Source organism: Lichenostomus cassidix, chromosome 4 (assembly GCF_008360975.1).
Source record: "Lichenostomus cassidix isolate B80296 chromosome 4, HeHo_3.0, whole genome shotgun sequence".
Classification (NCBI taxonomy): domain Eukaryota; kingdom Metazoa; phylum Chordata; class Aves; order Passeriformes; family Meliphagidae; genus Lichenostomus; species Lichenostomus cassidix.
In genome coordinates this window covers 39,323,315-39,342,526 of record NC_139484.1, presented here as the reverse complement: position 1 = coordinate 39,342,526, position 19,212 = coordinate 39,323,315, and the positions used below count along the sequence as shown (strand labels likewise).

Here is a 19,212-nt window from a genome sequence, read left to right as displayed (position 1 = left end):
CCGCATCTAAAACTTTTTTCAGCACTGTTTTACTTGAGTTGCAACGTCCAGAATTTGGATGTTGATTCTGTTTTATACTGTTCACAGAGATATTCTACAACCTGCTGTGGGTTATAAAGCACAATCACGCTTAAGAAGTTTCCCAGAAAACTGAAAAGAAACCCCCAATTTTTTGAGGATTTCTACAACACGCTTAGCAAAATATCATCTTTCTGGTCTTTATACCTGATTGTACCTATATGTCTTTAAGCTGTGCAAAGAACGTTACAAAGATGGTCGTTTACTCTGGGAGGAACTCTCCTGCATACAAATGAAGGCCTATTGTTGCTCACAACTGAGCAGGTCATCAGGCTAAACCAAGGTAATCTGCAAAATCCTCACATTTCAGCCCCCACCACCAAGTAATGAATTTTGCAAAGATGTGGCTGCGATTCAATTCCAAAGCGGCAAGATATTCAACACCCTTCAGGTTTATCAAGTGTTGCCAACAGAGTATAACTTTTACACCTGTGAAAGATTGGAAGCTATTTGTGATGAATCAGTACTGTGTTTGTTCTGAACCCTTGTCTATTCTTGAAAGGGGAGCTTCCTGTATCTTCAGTAGTCTTATCATGATACCTAGTGTGCATATCGAAAAATTACTTCAATCACAGGACAGCCAGAAAACACACCTAGAAATGTATTCAGATTCAAACTGACACCCCAATACAAACACCAATGACAGCCTGGAGCACCTCTGTGCACCCCAATCTGGGCAAAGGTTCAAGCAAACCAACAGAGAGAACATGGAGACTTTGAATGCAAACAAGAACAAGAGGCTTGGGAGGAAAAATAACCTGAAACTTAGCCCTGCAGAGAGGTGTGCTTTGAACTGAGATGGAAACATGAACAGGTCTAGGTAAGATAGGCACACACACAGTCTTCTCTTTCTTTCTTACACTCATTCCTCTTTGATTTTATTTCTAATGCCATGAAGAAAGAAGACACTCTGGATCCCCATGCTCACAGATCACAACAGCCAGGGCGGGCAACAGGTACTCGACTACAGTTTGGTCAGCTGAACGCACAAGCAGTGCTCAAGACACTGCCCACAGCTCGGAATAAAAGTGAACTCATGGGTATGCAGAAAACGTCTTGGTATCTGGTGGGCAAGGACCACACATACATGTGACATAACACACAGGCATGGGCACAGCACTGTATGTGAGTTAACACCACACACACAACCACAGGAATGAAAACGGGACTCTACAGAAGGAGGGAAAAGCTTGTCTTTTGTATTCTTTTAGGTTGGAAACCACAGGAGGGAAATAAAATGAAGTAGAAACTGGGCAAAAGCAACTAGTCCATGAGCTTGAACCAAGTTTGTGGTCTGACGACAGAGCACACTTAGATCCTTCCCCCATATCAGGATGCAGTGAAAGTTCCCAATTCTTTGTCAAGGTTAAGTGGATGCCACAGAGACCAAAAAAGACTGGAACGACATAGTGAGCCCAGTAGCAACTTCCCAAGCAATACAGCAAACACAGCCTCTGAAGTAGCAGAACAGAGTGACCCCCTTGGGGTTCACCAGTTCACCATAGACTGAAGCAAAGGAGATAGAGCAGTATCCAGAAGACAAAGCTGGTCCTTCTAGCCATTAACACCCACACGCTCTCAGTTTTTACTGTCCCCATAATGGTCTGGCCTAAGACAACCCAAAACTACTCAGAATTCAGGGAGGCAAAGAGATCACATTACTGTTAAGAAAATGAATGGGAAGGCATTTCTTAATACCACAATTTAAAAAAGGCAATGCAATAATGATTATTCCATTAAATATTAATTACAATACAGCTGCTTTCAAGCTAGAACATATTCCTTTCGATAACTAAATTAAGGGACAGAAGAACTGAATGAGCTTTGCGTGTATCTGGCACTTCTCAATTACGCTAAACTGAGTTCTTCAGTTCATGTGGAATTATCTGCAAATATTAATCTTTAGAGTTAGAGGTTAAAGCTCAAAAAAACCCAAAACCTCAGGAGTCTCAAATTTGCTCAGATGACTCCCAAGATCCTTCTCACTGTTCAAGGAGTTTGAAGAATTTGTCCTAGACCTTTCATCAAACATTCCTGAAACAGATAATGAGGTTATCTTTTCCTCCTACAAATTTTAATTTGCATACAGATACCATCAGCTGGATAGCAGGGTTACATCCTTCTCTCCTTTCCCTTCTGGTTGAACTTGGTAATCGAACTCCAGTAACGGCAGGCAACACTGAGACTGAATTTTACCCTTCAACTTTGAAGGACTGAACTGTAAAGCAAAGAGCAATAAAGTAATTATATACTTTTCAGAAGGTAGCCTCCAAATGACCATGCTCTGGAATAAGTTTTTACCACTGAAGAAAGCTCCTTAGACATTCTTTCGTGCTGTGTGTGTTAGACTGTTACTCTACACCATTTCCATCTCAAACTGACACACTACCTCCACCACCAAAATTGCCAATTAAAGTAACTGAAGAAAGGCTGAAGAAAAAGTTATTTCTTTCAAGAGCATTACTCAGTTCTGGTAATGTTTAATGGCTGGGACAATCACAGGGCGCAGCTTCTCTCTCTGCTAAAACAAAATCCAGGATTTGCTTTTGTATTTAGACGGGAAAAAGGAAAAAAAGCAAGAAGCTTCCAATATTTAAAAAGCTATATATATATAATTTCATTTAACTGTTTGGAGAACTCCTAAGTTGCATTAAGTTTTATCCTGCTTGGCAATTGCATATGTGTTCTTTATTTTCCCTTGAATTAAGCAGCAATATATCAAAAACCTCAAGTATATTTCCCCCTTTTCAGTAACATGTATGAATTTATTGGATTCAAACTTTTCAGTGTCTCTTTTAGCACAAGGTCAAAGCTTTACATTGTTGTAATTTTCTTTTTCAGTGTTTTTTCTCCAAGACAGTCCTCCACTGGGAAATTAATATTCTGCATGAACAATGAACTCCTTGCATGGCCTTTGAACCTAGTGGTTGCTAGGAGGCCTAAAGAAACCCTGGAGTACGGCCTATTTAATAGCACGTATCAAGAGATTATTCAGAAGCAAAAATGTGTGATTTTCTAAATGGTCTGCTTTTTTCCCTCCTTACTTCCATCTCCATTCATCTGTCAAACAATCTTTAGATTTCATATGAATTGCATCTGCATCAATTTTCTATAATTATGGGCAGTTTGTTCCCCGAGTATTGAAAATGTGACTGGCCAGCCACCAATGCTGCTTCAAATCAAGCAAATATCAAACTGCTCCTTACTCAGTTTTACTGAAAAGGCTGCTTAAAATTAGATGTGCTTCACCACTGTAGCATGAGGTCTGGACTTCCGCTATAAACATGGTTCTGCTTAGAGACTGTATTTTCCTCGTACAAAACACCATGGCATTGACTGCAGCACCATTACTCAGTATTTCTCTGTGCTGAAAGAAATATATATAGCTTCTCCATGCTCAATTCAGGCGTATTTGAATATTAACATTTCAAGCTTTTTAGCATCTTACTAAAGGTTGTTTGGTTGTATCCATTTCCATATTCCCCAAGCAGAGTAATTGAGGCAAAACCCCAAGGTTTCTTTCCCACCCTCCACCCCCATCCCGAACAATGAGGCATTTAATTAAAAGATAACCACAACAATGCTAATGGTTATGAGGTTAAATGGTTGGATAAACAGAATGCAGCCCTCTGAAAAGCCCATGTGTTTCGGGACACTTTCTCCCCTACAACATTCTGGGTGACAAAGAAAGTATTTGTATTCCTGATCCCCACAATTTTTACACTAGAGAACTTCCTATAGATTTCCTGCAAGGAAGAGAGTTTCCTTCAAATGATCACAAGTTAAAGAGAGAAGTGTTTAGACACAGTAGCTATTCCTCCCAAAACTAATATTTGGAAAAGCAGTGGACAAGGATCCTTTAAAAATAAATGAATGTGGCAACTATCCACTATGAGAGAACAATTACATTTCCAGATAAAAGCCTATTAAGTTGTTGTTGGGGTTAAAAAAAACCAAACAAAAAAAAACCCCAAAACCAAAAACCAACCAAACAAAAAAACCCCAAAAAACTACTATTTGCTGATTTTAACTTTCAATGTGTTCTCCCTCCAACAACTTCAGCAAATTAGTAGAACTTAACATTTGTCCTTCATCTTCAGTTGTTGCAATTGAAATCAATGCAGTCTATATTCATTAACAAGTTTTCTTAGTCTGGAGATTACTTTAAAACACCTACAGCAGATTAAAATTCTCTGCCCCCTCCTACTCCTCAAGAACACAGGTATCTGCCAACAAATGCAGGATGACACATCTTATTCTTCAGATTGCTGGTGTTTGACTGGTTGGATTGTACCAATCTTGCCAAGATAAAGCTTTCACAGAGTCAGACTACTTCCCTGAAGAATTAAAAACAAGCAAGAACCACACCACTTGGCACAAAATGCTCACGTGAGCTCCTTCTCTTTTAAATATGGGCTTTCACACTGAAAGAAAGGCCTAAAAAGTACCAGCTTCAACAGAACTGACACAGGGTATCTTACAGTGGGAATATCAGGACATTCACCCAGAACAACAAAAATCTTTGCAGTATTGTCAGATTCGGATTTCCAGATACTTTCCAGTCCTGCAGCACCAACGGAACAAATCAATCCCTCCACCACAACCATTCTCCTCTTCTTCAGCTGTTCAAGCATAAATTATCCTTGTCATTTCCACTCACTATGTGACTTCCCAAGAAAGGCAAAAATCAGAGCACCAATTGCCAACATGGCACAATATTCTTATACAGGCAAATTTTCAAATAAAATGCATTTTATTTCTCTTGTACTCAGGCATTAAGGAAAGAACAGTCATGAGATATTTTTAAAACATGATAAACCAATCCTGACTAAAGAGATAAATTTATTATGGCCAGAGACGGGAAAGTAAGCATATAACTGAAAACCACAATCCTTGGCTCAACCTTTGCAGCAGAAATGGGGCGGGAGGGGACAGCATACAGGGCTGGAGACATTTTCAGTAATGCATTATAAATACCTTCGTTTCTCCTTTAAAGGAATCTGCCTACTCAACCTAAATTGTGCCTCAGAGGGAGAAACGTGCCTTTGTGATAAATTGGAATTTGCCATCATAATAATGAAACATTATGTCCTATCATCACAATAAACAGGCAGCAGAACAACAAAGGAGGTTTCCAGGATTTTCTGCCCCCAGCCCCCTCCCCATCAGCATTTTCCCAACTCTTCTTCTGGGTGTTTATGAAATGCCGTAATTCCAAGGCCAAGTCCAAATGATTAAGATGCATTTCAGGATGGAGCAGATTCTGCTAACACTACTGAGGCTTTCCAAAATCTCACCAGCACTCCATCGGAGGCCGAGCCTCTCCCCGACGCCTGCCTTTCCCTGCGCTGTTTTTTGTTTTGTTTGCGCTTTCTCTTTCCCATGCACAAACATGTTGGTGCAGTGTCCATTATTTCCCTACGGCCTTCCTTGAAAGCCACTGACAAATGAATATATATGCACGTGTGTGTTCCGCGACATACACAGGTCTGGTCTCCTTCTACACCTTAAAAAACAAATGCAAATGTGTTTACAGTCATTTTCACCAACACATGCCTTGCCATTGCAGAAACGTGCAGCTGAAACCCAGAGAGTCTGTAACAAGGCAAGTGCGTTTGCAACCACAAGCAACCTTTTTCCTTTCCAAAATGGAAAAACGCGAAAGCCCGATGAGTTAACTAGAGTTAACTGCATTTAAAGAGCAATGTGTGGAGAAGCAGTAAATACCCAGCACATGCTTTTACGCACAAAAGGCGCAAAGGGCTCCATGCTCTGCACATCCAGTCATTTTTGTCTGCTCTTCCACAACAGAGAGATGCAACCGTTTCTATCATATATTTATTTCGCTCGACTAATAGATTTTAAACACCATATTGCGAGGACCCCGCTGTGAATCTTGCAGAGGTACAAAATGGTGGATGTATGCTATTTTTTTTTTTTTTCATTATTCATAACAACTCAGCCTCCCGATCGCAGGCTCCCCTCCGCACCCACCAACACAGCCTTCCCGGCCAGACACACATCCCGCAAGCAGCCTCGCAATAATGCTCTCTCGCATACACAAATTATGTTACAAACCTGATGTCATGTAGCCCCGTGATGCCTGGGAAATAAAAGCTGGGGGGAAGTGCTTGTGCAGTCGGTAGTCCTTCTCGCTGCGGGACCTCATGCGGTCTGAGGCCCGGTCGGAGAAGTCGGAGCTAGGCCAGGCCCGCCGCAAGGTCGTACTCCGCGTCTTCTTCATGCTGAGGATGCCCGAGCCTAGTCCTCCCGCCGCAGCATGGGTCAGGGCTGCGCGCTGCCGGGCATCAGCCTAGCGAGGGCACCGCCGGGGCGCAACCTGCGCGCATCTCGCCGCTCCCTCTTCTAGGGCGCCAGCCGCAGGTCCCTTCCTTTTTTTTTTTTTTCCCCCTCGAATGATCCAATTTTACACACGTCCCACAATGCATTACACTTCATTTGCAATCGGTCCGGCTTATAGCTCCCAGATTTGCGTGGCGGAAAGGCACGTTATGTGGCTTCTCAGGCAAAAAAAGGAACGGGGGGGAGGGGGGCTGAAGGGGGCTGGGGAGGAGAGATGTGCAGCGTGGGAGCTCGGGGGTCCCGAACAATGGCCCAATTCAGCCCGGCCGTGCTTAGCCAACTGTGAGCCCCGACACAAAAGGCCCAAACAAACGAGGAAAATCCCGCGGCCGCCGGCTGCGACCCCGACCGCGGCGCGCCCGGCGCTGGGGAGGAGACGGCAGCTCCCGGCGCGGCGGGAGGAGCGGCGGGAGGAGGAGGAGGGAGAGCAAAGGAGGGAGGGCCCACAGACGCCTCTGTCGGCCGCGGGACGAGTGGATGCAGCCGCGATCCCCCCTACCCGCCCCGCCGCCGCCGCCGCCTTCCTCCTCAGGCCCGCGGCGCCCGGGCGGCCGACAGCAGCCCACGGCCCCTGGCAGCGCCGCGCCTCGCCATGGTCGGCGCCGACTCCCGCCCGCCTGTTCCCGGGGCTGGACCGCCGCCGGCTCCGCGCTAGGGGCGGCCGGCGCGGGGGGCGAGGCCACCGGGGAGGCCGCCGGCCGCTCCGCCCGCCTGCCCGGCCCGCCCGCCGCCCGCCCTCCGCCCCGCCGCGCCGAGAGCAGCCGCTGCCGGAGCGCCGGGCGCCGCGCCGCCGCCCGGGCTCATGCTACTCCCGCCGGACCCGTGCTAGTCCCGCCGGGCTCCACGCTCCCCCGCGCGGCACCGGCTGGCAGGCGTCCGCGTACAAAGCCCCGTGCACCGCAGGGGCCCGGCCCCCTCCCGCCCCGCCTCCTTTCCGTCCGTCCGTCCGTCCTTCCTTCCTTCCTGGCGGTGGCAGTGGCGGCGGAGTGCCGGGGCCGAGTGCGCAGCGCCGGGCACCTCTCAGCGCCGGGCTGCGGGCGGCGGGCAAGGCGGCCTTGCGGTCCGGGCTGCGGCCATCGGCTCCTTCGGGCAGCGCTCCCGGCCCGGGCCAGCCCCGGGGCAAATGGACACAGCCGAGGGAAGGGCGCCGGCGGAGATCTGCATCCCCGGGGCACCCCCGAGTACTGCCTGCGGGCTTCACCCGCGCATCCTCCGCTGCCTTTCCCTGTCGGCGCCTGCAGAACCGGCTCTCCCCAGGAGGGCCTAGTCAGTCACACCACCACGTTAAAAACCCACCACGCTCCCCCAGGATATGCAGGGGTTATCCTTTCACTGGCGGGAAGGGGGTTGCCCACCCTCTCACCGCACTGCCTCACACATCTGCGCCCAGGGCACCCTCTTGAGTGGGGCCTGGCCCCCTGGGCGTTTTATGAACTCCAGCTAACCAGAACTGTGCGAAGGGACTCGATTCCTCCTCTGCGAGACTGCTGTGAGCACGCCTGGTGTCAGGTGCTGCCACCATTACCAATGGGGACAACTGCAATGCAGGGATGTGAAAATGTTGCCAATAAATTACTTATATATTTACATTTTTATATATTATCTTTCTTACCGTGTTTTCTGTCAAATTTCTAAGAGCACGGAAAAACAGAGAGCTGTAATTTTGTAACTGGAAATTTTCAATAATGGTGAACCAGTAAAAGGATGACCATCAGTGAATGAACTTAACATCAAAGCCAGCGGCCCATGACATATCCCTTAGCTGCCTTGCTGCACAGCTATGGGTTAGTCACTTCAGTGGCCACCTCAGCCCATCTGGCTATCTATGCTACTGTGGGCAGCACACACACCATAGAATTATTCAGGGGTTCATACAGCAGTCCCTTTCACATGAATAGAAATTACATTAATGAAACTCAGCAAGAAAGTTGAAAGTTAAATGCCATGGGATTCTTTCTCATTCAGCCTCATCTTCTTCCAACTATGAAAAACTATCAGGAATGATATGTTTCCACTGATGCTTAGGATAGTGGTAGCAACAAGAAAAAGTTAAGACAAGAAAAAAGATGGCCTAGAGCTCCTCTAATAAAAACATAAGATTTTCCATCATGCAACTTACTCATCCAGCAATTTACTCATCAACCTACGCAAAGCTTATAATAGAGCATGTTTTCACCCAGAAAAACCATAAGGAGAACTTCGAGAATAGTTCAGTATTCTCCTCGAAGGCTGAGGCTGGAGTAGAGATTGGTTAGCAGTGCCTAGCTAAGTCAAACCTAAAAAACATACCTATTTTACCAGATGTAGAAGCAAATTAAATTCTAGCTAGGAGCATAAAATTGTACCATCTGAAAATTGAATGAATGATGGCTTTGCCTTTCCAGTGGTCAAGAAGTGGTTGAATATAGCTGCCAGCTAACTTCAACTTACTGCTGAACTAAACTCAACTTTTCTCCTAGTCTAGACACAGCCCTAGATATCAATCTGTTCCATTAAAAGACGACATGAGACAAGAGACAAATAGGAATCAGCAATGAGGAAGAAAAATGAGGTCAAGAAGCAGAAAGACAGAACAAAGCAGGACACACACACAAATACTCGTGATAACAAACAAGGCCACAGTGATCTTTACACTGGCTTTCTATATAATTATTCTCAACTGAAATATTCTAACAAGTATCAAATAAAAAAAGAGGGGATGGCTCTGCAACTGCCAGATAAAGCACACATATCCCAATTCTTTCCAAGAAATTTACTGTGCACTAAGGAACTGGTGACAGTGCACACAAGTCTTTCAAGTAGTTTTAATTGACTTAATTTGTGCACTTCTGTGGACTGTCATGAGAGTAATACAGTACATACAATTAACACATGGTATCTTCTACTTATCACTTGTAGGAAGTAGACTGGTTCATAGTTTTGGGTACAGATAATGATGCATTTTCATTGTGTGGTAATTTTAAATGAATAATAATTTGCTCCTACAGCTATGAAAAGAGGAGGGAATGAGAGATGGTTTGTCCATCTATCAAGGTCAATTTTCCCTTCCCAAATGTGGGGAGATTTGTTTAAAAACAATTTTGGAGGCCTTCTCTCAGTATTGAGTCGTTCCTGTGGTTAGCTGAAGTTCCATGTATTAAGTCTTCTCACAGTTATCTTGTTTGGTTTCAGCTTAAAGTCTTCTGACATGTTATCCGAAAGAGTCCTCCTCTTTGAAGAGAGGAATTCAGAGCAAGTTTCCTCCTGCTCTTGAATTGTTTGAAGTCAAGTGTTGTTACTGGGATGAATCAAATATATAATTAAAGACCAAGTTTAAGTTTTGGCTGTTTTCTTTGGAATAAGAGCTAGAACTGTGAATGCAATTGATTTTTTTTGCTTCAGTGGCCAAACTGAAATAAAACAATTTTCTTTGTGTGATCTGAAAGCTAAAATTTGAGGGCTTTAAAAAAAAAAAAAAACAAAAACAAAATGAACAAACAAATCCACAACCTTTCATTCTGAGGCATTTAAATTTACTTTTTTTCCTTAATAAAGAAAAATAAATTTCTGGATTCATATGGCTATGTCAGAGCAGGGTAAGGAAAGAAGAATTCTCAGCTACAAATGGCTGTCCTGATTGATGAACAATAGTATAGTACCCTTATAAGCGCAGTTTGAAATAAATAAAAATATGCTGTTTATTCCAACAATACCAACAGGGGCAGGGAGGACCAATTTCTTTGGCTGAAACCACGGGGAAATTCTGCATTAATTTACAAATATTTTTGTCTACCTGTAACATATCGGTAAAGTTTTGCCTTATTGTGAAAAGAAGTATGGAAATGATCTGATAGAGCTTGCTAGAAGTAAGGCAAAATTCTTCTTCCAGGCAGGAATTGTACTAATGGGAATCTGAACACTTGGTAGTAATAAGAAAAATGAAGAGGAGATGGTTTCAAAGCTTTTTGCTCATGCTTTTTTTTTTTTCTTTTCCCAATTCATCCCTAATTGTTTGGAGAGGGTTTTGTTTTGGTTTTTGATTTTTTGGTTTGTTTTTGGGGAGATCTTTTGTTTCATAAGGGAAAAAATAAATTCAGAAGTTTTTTGCTGAGAATCAGATAAAGCATTCATTTCGCTAATTCACTGTTTAAAGCAACAGGAAGCATCTCTTTCTTGGATTACTAGAGGAAGAGATGATGCTTGGATAAATAGAGCTTAGAGATCTTGGGGGAAAAAGTCTGAACTAAACCAAAAATAGGCATCCTGCCTCCCTCATAACCTAACAATTCCTTATCAGGAATTGGCAACATAACAGTAGCCATTTCAAAAGTATAGACTTAACATTATGAACTTCAAAAAAGAAGCTTAGGTCCATATCAGACATTACAAAGGATGTTTGTATGTTCAAGTTTTCAATTACAACCCTCCTTCAGTCCAAGTTCATAAGGAGCCTGAAGACTTTTGGAGAAACAATTCAAAATCTTGGCTTCTGAAAATCAGTTTTATCTTTTAAAAAGTGAAAAAATGAATATTACCAAGAATATATATTGTATCTGATCTTCAAAAACACTTATTGGTTGCTAAGCAGGTCTGTTCCCATTTTGTAGATGGAAAATGTATAAAAGAAAAGGACATAACTGCCCCAGAAGACTGTAGGAAATCACTGGCAAATGTGCTGTTAAAACTTTGGGATCTCAGCTTCCATTTCATAGGTTTATTTTTCCTTATCTGGAAAATAATAATTATGTAGCAGAGTACAATACAGTGAGCTGTATATATATTTCTCTGCATGCGTATGTGCACGCGTGCTCATGCATATAAGGTAATTGCTCTCATGTAATGTGGTATTTCAAGTTTCAGCTGGGACTGCTGCTCTTTTCCTCTCTATGACAAACAAGCTTCCATAGGGACAGCAGCAGGCTTCAGTAGGCTGGTGTTACTGCCGTGGCTGCTTCCTTGGCTTGGGGACTGACTGCATGAGGTATTCAAATTAAATAAACACACAAGCCAAATTCTAAAAGAAAAATGGCAAAATAATATGACATGCAAGGAGGAAAGCAATCCCCCTCTTCACTAAGACAAGCTACACCTCTAAAATAATTTTCTTTCAAATTATGTATTCAAAGCCTGGCTTCTCCCTTACCCTGTCACTACTTGCCAGTTCCACACAGCCTGAACTGGCAGCCTCATGGAGGAAATTAGAAGGGCTTCACTTTATTACTGTCAGCTGAGCTGGTGCCTGACAAGCACCCAACACCACCAGGGGAGCTAATAGTGACAAGATGCCAAGTGCCACACGGAGTTTTGTGGTGTCACACTCTGCAGGTCTGTGATAGGAGTCCTTTCCCAGTCCCCAGCTTCAGAAACAAACTCTATGAATAACATCAGTTGTACTGGGACACTCAGGAGACCTTGCACTAAGGAAGGCCACAGTCACCAGCAGCCAGGTAAAACAGGGAGCAGAGGGTCATTCTGTGGCCTATGCAAATAACACCATCACATTCTGTAGCATTTTAAAAGGTGGAGATAGGATGCTGTGAGATTCTAGGAAGGAAATGCAGGGTCTGTGAAAATAAAAGAGGGAGAGCAGAAAGGAATTAACAGAAAATAAATCAGGGGGAAAAGCCTGTGGTATAAGCATTTGAAAAGCAGCAGAGAAGGAGGGAGAATGGAGTATGAGAAGAGGTGGGAAAAATGTAATTATGAACTTGTGAAAAACACCAAGCTCATGTATTACATCACAGATCTTGGTAATCTATGGGTTTATTAGATTTACAGCTCTGCATTATAGTCTTCCTGAGAAAATACATTGCTAGCATTTCTAGTATTAATAAATCCATGAAGGAGAAAGTTGTCCACTCCATAAATTCACCATTTTCATGTGTGGATTCTCGTATCTTGATATTAACAAAGGTGCAGAACTCAGACTCTAAAAGACATGCTTTTTAGCAATCCCTTATGGGTTAAGGAGGTCTGGCAACACAGACAGTCTGCAACTGTCTTTGGCTGGAGGAAGCACTACTTTTCCCTTCCAGATATTTGTAATCAGATATACTATCAAGAACAAACCAGAAAATTCGCTCACACCCTTTCACATCAGTCCTTAGACTTCTGACACTAACACTATTAATTTGTCACCTCTTACTAGTACTTGTTGTTACTCAAATATGCAAGAGAAGCCAAGTACTCGTAATCTATGCTTGTGGTCCAGGTCACAAAATGAGGCAGCCTTGCTTGATAGATTTATTGGCAAGGGAAAAGCTGAGCTTGCCCAGACAACTCTCTTCTTGAAGAGAGCATTTGAGAAACTCCACTAAAAAGGGAAAGAAAAAAATCCCAAGGGCAAAGGTATACGAGAAAAATTTTCCAAATAAAAAAAATAAAATGTTTCAGAGCTTATCACAAGCAAGTCTTCAGTCTTGCTATCAAGTTGTGTTATAGCATGGTAGTAATCCTGGCTTACTTACAGCACCTCTTAAACTAGTTTCAGATCATATTTCTCTCGGTGTTATGCTGTGGGAATGTGTGATGACAGGAATGCAGCGCTGCTGCTGCACATGTGCTGTAGTTCACTGATTCATTTTTCTGTGTGGTGCCTTATGTGCTGTGGTATTTATTTTAGTTTGTATGACTTTTAAGAAAAACCTGTCTGTTATGAGAAAAAAGGCTCCCCTGTTTTGGTTGGGGTTTTTTTCTTGTCTTTTTTTTTTTTCCTTTTCTTTTTTTTTTTTTAATGCCAGACCTTCTGATTGCATTTGTGCTTCCTCTGCACAGAAGACAATTGATGCAGAAGGGTTTTCAATCTGGATACCCAAATCTACCTGAAAACCAGTGTACAAGCAGCTACACTTGCAGGATACAGCTTTTGCTTTCATGCATGCTTTTCCTCTCCTATTATCACTGACTCAAAGCTAGTTAGCTAAAACGTAGAAGCTGGGCTTGTAACTCCTCAGTGCACAAAACTAACTAGAGAGGTAGACAAGCTGTGAATCCTGCACAGACTTCCTCTCACATATAACAGAATTCTAAGACTTGGAGAAGTGAACTCACAGCAATTCAAATCACAACTCAATTCATTCACTGACTGTTCTTCCAAAGGATATAGTAGCAAAAGATACGCCAAAAATGTTGGCCTCAACTTTTTTGTTTTCCACTGGTGTCACATATCATTAGTACCCTGGTATTTAAGTAACGTACTGATATATGGGGGCCAGCTGTACTGTAAGTTAGAATAACAGCCTGACTTTCTGCTTTGGGAGTTGAATAAATGGAGAGCAGGAAATGAACAGCCAGTGTAGATCCCACCAGCAGTAAAAGCCATTACAGATTATCTTCCTAGAGACTAATTCCCACATCTCTGTGTCTATTCCCATTCCTCTGCAGAGCCTATGTCGCAAAGATGGCACCAAGACCATGCATGTCTTGGGCTCTTGTGACGCTTCTGAATGCTACATCAACACAAACATGGAGATTCTGTGTGTCAGGTAGGTACTTTTAAAGAAAAAACGCATTATGAAAAGAAGACCCTTGGCAGTGAGAAGTGGGCAGTATTTTGTATCTCGCATGGCTTGCGCTGTCCTGCAAACAGGACAATGAACATATTTGATGGGCAGTCCTAAAAACAGCATACCAAGGGAACTAAATCCCAGCAGCTGCTTTAATGCCACAGAACATTTGCTGAATAACCCAGTACTAAGGGCCCTCTCAAAATTCTTGCTTATACAGCTGTGCAATACAGTGAATATATTTTATAGTTGCATATATATAGCATGTACAAGAGGCAGAGATCTTTAAAATTGTAGAAAAGTTGGGAGGCCTGAAAATAGGCTACTCCACCCTTTGTAAACAATCTCATGTCATGAATTTACTTCCATATGTGCATGAAGCTCTGCTTAAATTAAATAGGCTTTCAAAATAGTGGTTTAGTACTAAAAATGTATGGTTTCCACCCATAAATTTGAAAAGAATGCGAGCAAGAGATAAACCTAAGAGTGAAAAAGCACCAGTTCCTCACCTCACAGAAAAGTAATTCAATTACTTCTTAGATATTTCTAGTCTTAGATTCAGAGGCTGTCTCATTGGCACATACATTTGGGCATGAAAAAACTCTTGAGAGGAATCATTAGCACAGACAGAAATTAGATGACTCTACACATGCCTGACTCAAAAGCTTCTGGAAAATCAATACAAAATTATCAGTCTGCGTGTTCTCTGGACCAGGCTGCAGTGTTGCAGAGTCAGTTTGTTCCTCTGAAGTTGGTACTCTTTAGTCATTGTTTTTCAGTGGGACCCTGGAGCTCGTCCCATCTCTTCTGACTCTGCAGTAGCACCCATCAGAAGGAACATTCCACTCCTGAGACACCTGCCCTGATTACCCCTTGTTGCCATCTTCTGCTTGCTTTTGAAGCTCTGATATTACCCACCTGTGTGCAACCAGAGACAATTTCCCATTGCCCTGTTCAGGTGAAGGTTTATGCAGGCACCACTTGCACTTGCCTCTCTGTAGAAGCTGTTCTTAGCATTTCTCGTGAATGCAGAGATTTTTGTATTCTAGTAGAGGAACAAGAAAAAAACATTTTATAGCACTGGGTCTTAAACTTCTTCCATCACCTTGTAAGAAAGTTAAATTCTTCCACAGGGGACTAGTGCAACAAAATAATTTTTTGCCTTACTAAGTGACACCCTACAGTAGCAATCTGTTAAAGCAAATTTATCGACCTTGGGGAGCTCTGGTTTTTTGGTTTTTTTTTTAATACATCCTTCCACATTACTGTGTGGCTGTCAGTTGCTTTGTTATTAATTAATTTGGTTTTAAACACAAAGAGGGGCTTAAATCCAGGAGAGCACTATTACCTCTCAGATTTCTGGAGGTCAGTGCAAGATCTTTGAGTCCTCTGTGGAGCTCAGCAAAAGGGAGCAGCATCCAAAGCCTCACCTTAGCAAAATATTTCTAACGCAACACTAAAGTGTCACACTGGGTATAAGAACAGTCTCTGGTGTGAATTTTCCAACCTATAACTTTCTGACCAGAGTCAAGGATAAGAACAAGTAAAACATGATGTTATGTTTGTATGATGTTATGAAGAAAAAAAATTCTGCTTATTGAAAAGGAACATCATTGTGATAATCGAAATAAAATTGTGAAATTAGGAAAAGTAAATTAATATAAAATTAGAAAAGTAAAAAAGAATATTCTTTTCCAATTCTGAAAAGGGTACTCCTCATTCCCACCACAAAACCATACTTACATCCTTTAAAGCATGTGAATAGCAGTGGCATAGGATAGGATTTCTTTCAAATGCTTTATGTATTATAACGAACTTGTGTGAGGCACAGAGAACCCCTGACATTTAATATTTCCAGAAACCTAAAAATATCATTCTCAAAAGAAACAAACATCTTAAGTAAGACCTTAATTTACAGGAAATTAAAATTTACAGGAAAGTAAAATTTCCGAGCGTTAGAATTCTATTTGAAAGAATCATATACAAAATTAAGAGCTAGAAAGTCTTCAGTCTTCATTAAAACTGATCACTATTGAGCTGAACTCAATACCTACACAATCCAACCATGGTAAATCTTATTAGTTATGGTGTTCATCTCAGAAACTTTAGCAAGGAGTCACCATGCTCCCATACATAAAAATTTCAAATGCTTTGTACTCCCAGCTATTCCAGGAATCAACAAGAACTAAGGACAAATGTTTCAGAGATTATAATATAAAGTAAAAGCAGCTCCACATGCAAGTGCTCAGCGACTTGCCTTTGATCTTTTTCTTAATGGGGGAGATGTTTAGTAACCTTTCCATCTCTCAGACAGTGTAAAGTAGATCAGGCAATCTGCCTTCACAACTGGCAGGTTTCAGATTTGTCAGAGCATGATGCTAGTGTCAAATTGTTTTTGTCTTCCTTCCTCTCTAAAGATGGATCTTACTATTACCCTAGCTGATGGAACCAAGACAAAATAAACACAGACATCAGGACTGAAACAATGATAGACTATCTGAAAAGGCATTTAAGTGCCCACAGTCATCCAAGGAGTAAAAAGTTATAAAAACAAGTACTTCTTTTTATTGCCCATATCCCCATGTCATTGCTGAGGTACTTAAAAAAACCACAAACCCTATGGATTTCTACCCACCACATACTAATTACTGAAATAACAAAGACTTGGAAAAAAGTATTTCCAAAGCCTGATGCTATTACTGAACTGCCAGGGAAAAAAATCTCACTAACACCCCTTAAGTCTATCCTCCTGCACTCCCTAATCTGAACACAAAAGGTTGGGTTTAAACACCCACCCCCCACCCTGAGATTAAAGCCGCCTGCAGTTTCCAGCTTCAGGCCAGCACTGACAATACTTTAAATCCTTGGCTACTGGCTTCGCGAAGACACAGCCTACAGAGAGTCCCACAAAGATCTTTGAAATGTTAAATACAAAGCAGGAGGAGGTCATAAAGGAAATATTCTTTACAAAAGGAATGGATATCATATGCAGGCTTTTCAAATACATTTCTCAGTTGCTTTGCTTCCAGCCACCATTTTCTCAATCGTGCATTGTCTGCAGCTTTTGAAATAAAATTCAGGAATTAAACGAAGCACACAAATTACTGTTGTAAACAGCTGCCAATATATGCATGTGTTACCTTTTAGCTCTCATAAATCTCTCCAATATATATTGTATCCTACTTCTTCTCTGTGAAAACTAATTATTTACTTTATAAATGGTCACACAGCAATTACCAAAAGCCCAGCTATGTAGAAGTAACATATAGGTTTTATTGCATCATCTTCTGTAGCATCTGCCCAATTACTGCAATAGAAACCAGTGTGGTTCCCTGCTGCCCTGGAAATCCAGATATCTTTCTGCCAAGAGCCTTCTAGGGCACACAAAAGGAACAGGGATTGAGAAACCTGGTTTATCCTCTCTTATCCCATAAACTAACAAGCCTCTTTTCCACTGCAGCTTTTCTCAACAAACCCAGGTAATTATCCAGGGTGGGATTTTCAAGGTAGGTAGAAGGAAAAATAGCAGTCATTTTAGCATACCAGCTTTGCCAAGTACTGTCACCTTAAACGCTGAGAGACTTGCTTGCAGGGTGGGGGAGCAGGCAAACACAATGGTGCATTGCCACTGACATAGGGTCCAGCTGTAAGCAATGGGCTTTGTGGGTCAAAAGGGTTGGTAGGTGGTCACATTTTCCTGTTCACTTCCATTCCCCTTGAGGTAAATAGCATGGTAAGGGCCTTATTTCTGTCCCCTGCCTCACCCTAAATATTCAATGCCTCTCCTTTCTCATTTGGGTATCATAAACTCAATGAAAAAATTAATTTTACATTAATTTTTAGGAACTTGTGTTTGGTTTCCTTGTCTCATAAGGTCTTATGGGCCCTATCCATACTAGCTTCTGACAAGATGCTCCACCAGACATCCATAAAAATGTCCATCCCTGTCCAAACTTACAAATTGTGTACTTGAGGAGAAAAGTAACTGTTTGTCATCGTGATATTCACAGTCTGAGGAGCCTTTGGACTTCAGTGTCATGAAAGGTACCAGGAGTTTAAAACCTCTAACTAGATGAAGTGGTTAATGGAAACAGGTACTCCAGCCAGCAGCAAATGCATGCTTAAAGCTCTGGTGATTCTGAAGAACCAGGCTGCTGCACTTTGAAATTATCCAAGCTGTTTAATGTTGGGTTATTTGCAAATCAATGTAGCCCAGCTCACAGAAACTGCCACTGCTGTGACTACACACATGTCTGACAAGCTGCTGTCCTCTGCTTCTAGATATCAGTATAATATTTGGGTATCTTCACAGGAGGAAAACCTGTTCACAGAAACGTTCCAGCTACAAAAAAAAAAGACTGAACAGTTACAGCAAGCTCAGGAACATCACATGCTTTTGGCAAGGTGAGATGGAGGAGGATGAAAGGCAAAGGAGGGTGAGCAGAATTATTGTTCCTCGATGATTAAACAAGCAGAGAAACTATGATTACAGATCACAGACATCTTTTATAGCATGCCAAACTAGCACACAGAGAAACATGCCTCAGTAATTCAGTCATACAGGCAGTATTGGCTCTCCACAGTCTGAAAGAAGATGGGGGTCTTCTGAAACAGAGGCTCTGCCCTGACTCCCTGCTTTAGGCCAGTGAAGCAGCACAAAGCCTTTGAAGCATCTGGAGAACAGGCACTGCTGTATATAGCCCTGGCAACCAAAAATGCTCTTTGCATTCAGTCCTCACTCTTCATGGCAGGAATCAACTCAAGATATATAGTGACCTCTGCCTGTCTGTTGGACTCCTTACCCCTATAAAACAAGCAAGAATCTACAAGCAAGAATCTACAAAAAACAAGCAATAACTATACTCCTGGCAGCTGTAACCTGAACCTAGGTTTCAGCAAAGCATACAGCTAAAAAAGCATCCCAAAAGAAACCCTAACAGAAAGGTAATTTATTGTTGAAGGAGATCAGATCCATAGAACTTCTTAGGAATTGAAGAAGCAATGATTCAACAGATACGGTTCAGTCTTGCCTTGACTTACACTGCGTGTTATATCAATTACCATCAGTCAGCCTGGTTTATCCAAGAGAAAAAATACAGTATTTCAGTATGAAATGAAACTCCTAGTTCTCTATGTACTCAAGTAATCAAACATGCATTACTTGCAAAAGAATGCTGATGATTCAATACTAACGAGGGGTTTCTTTTAAATCATGTATTTCTGATAAGACTTGTCTGTTTTAATGAGACCTATACCACTAACATTATAAAAGTAAGGTTTTTTCCTA

General features: G+C 42.2%; 1 protein-coding gene across 3 annotated transcripts in view; it reads right to left on the bottom strand.

The window, feature by feature from the left end:
• The window catches only part of STOX2 (storkhead box 2), a 143,825-nt gene that overhangs the window by 65,246 nt on the left and 59,367 nt on the right, over positions 1-19,212 (bottom strand). The window contains exon 1 of one of the 3 annotated variants that reach the window (XM_085058747.1): positions 6,157-7,152. The exons of the other annotated variants lie outside the window; for them this stretch is intronic. Within the exon in view, the coding sequence (XP_084914873.1) occupies positions 6,157-6,322 (166 nt within the window). The 5' untranslated portion in view covers positions 6,323-7,152. Of the gene's footprint in view, positions 1-6,156; positions 7,153-19,212 lie in introns of those variants that run through there. 3 annotated transcript variants of the gene reach the window in all.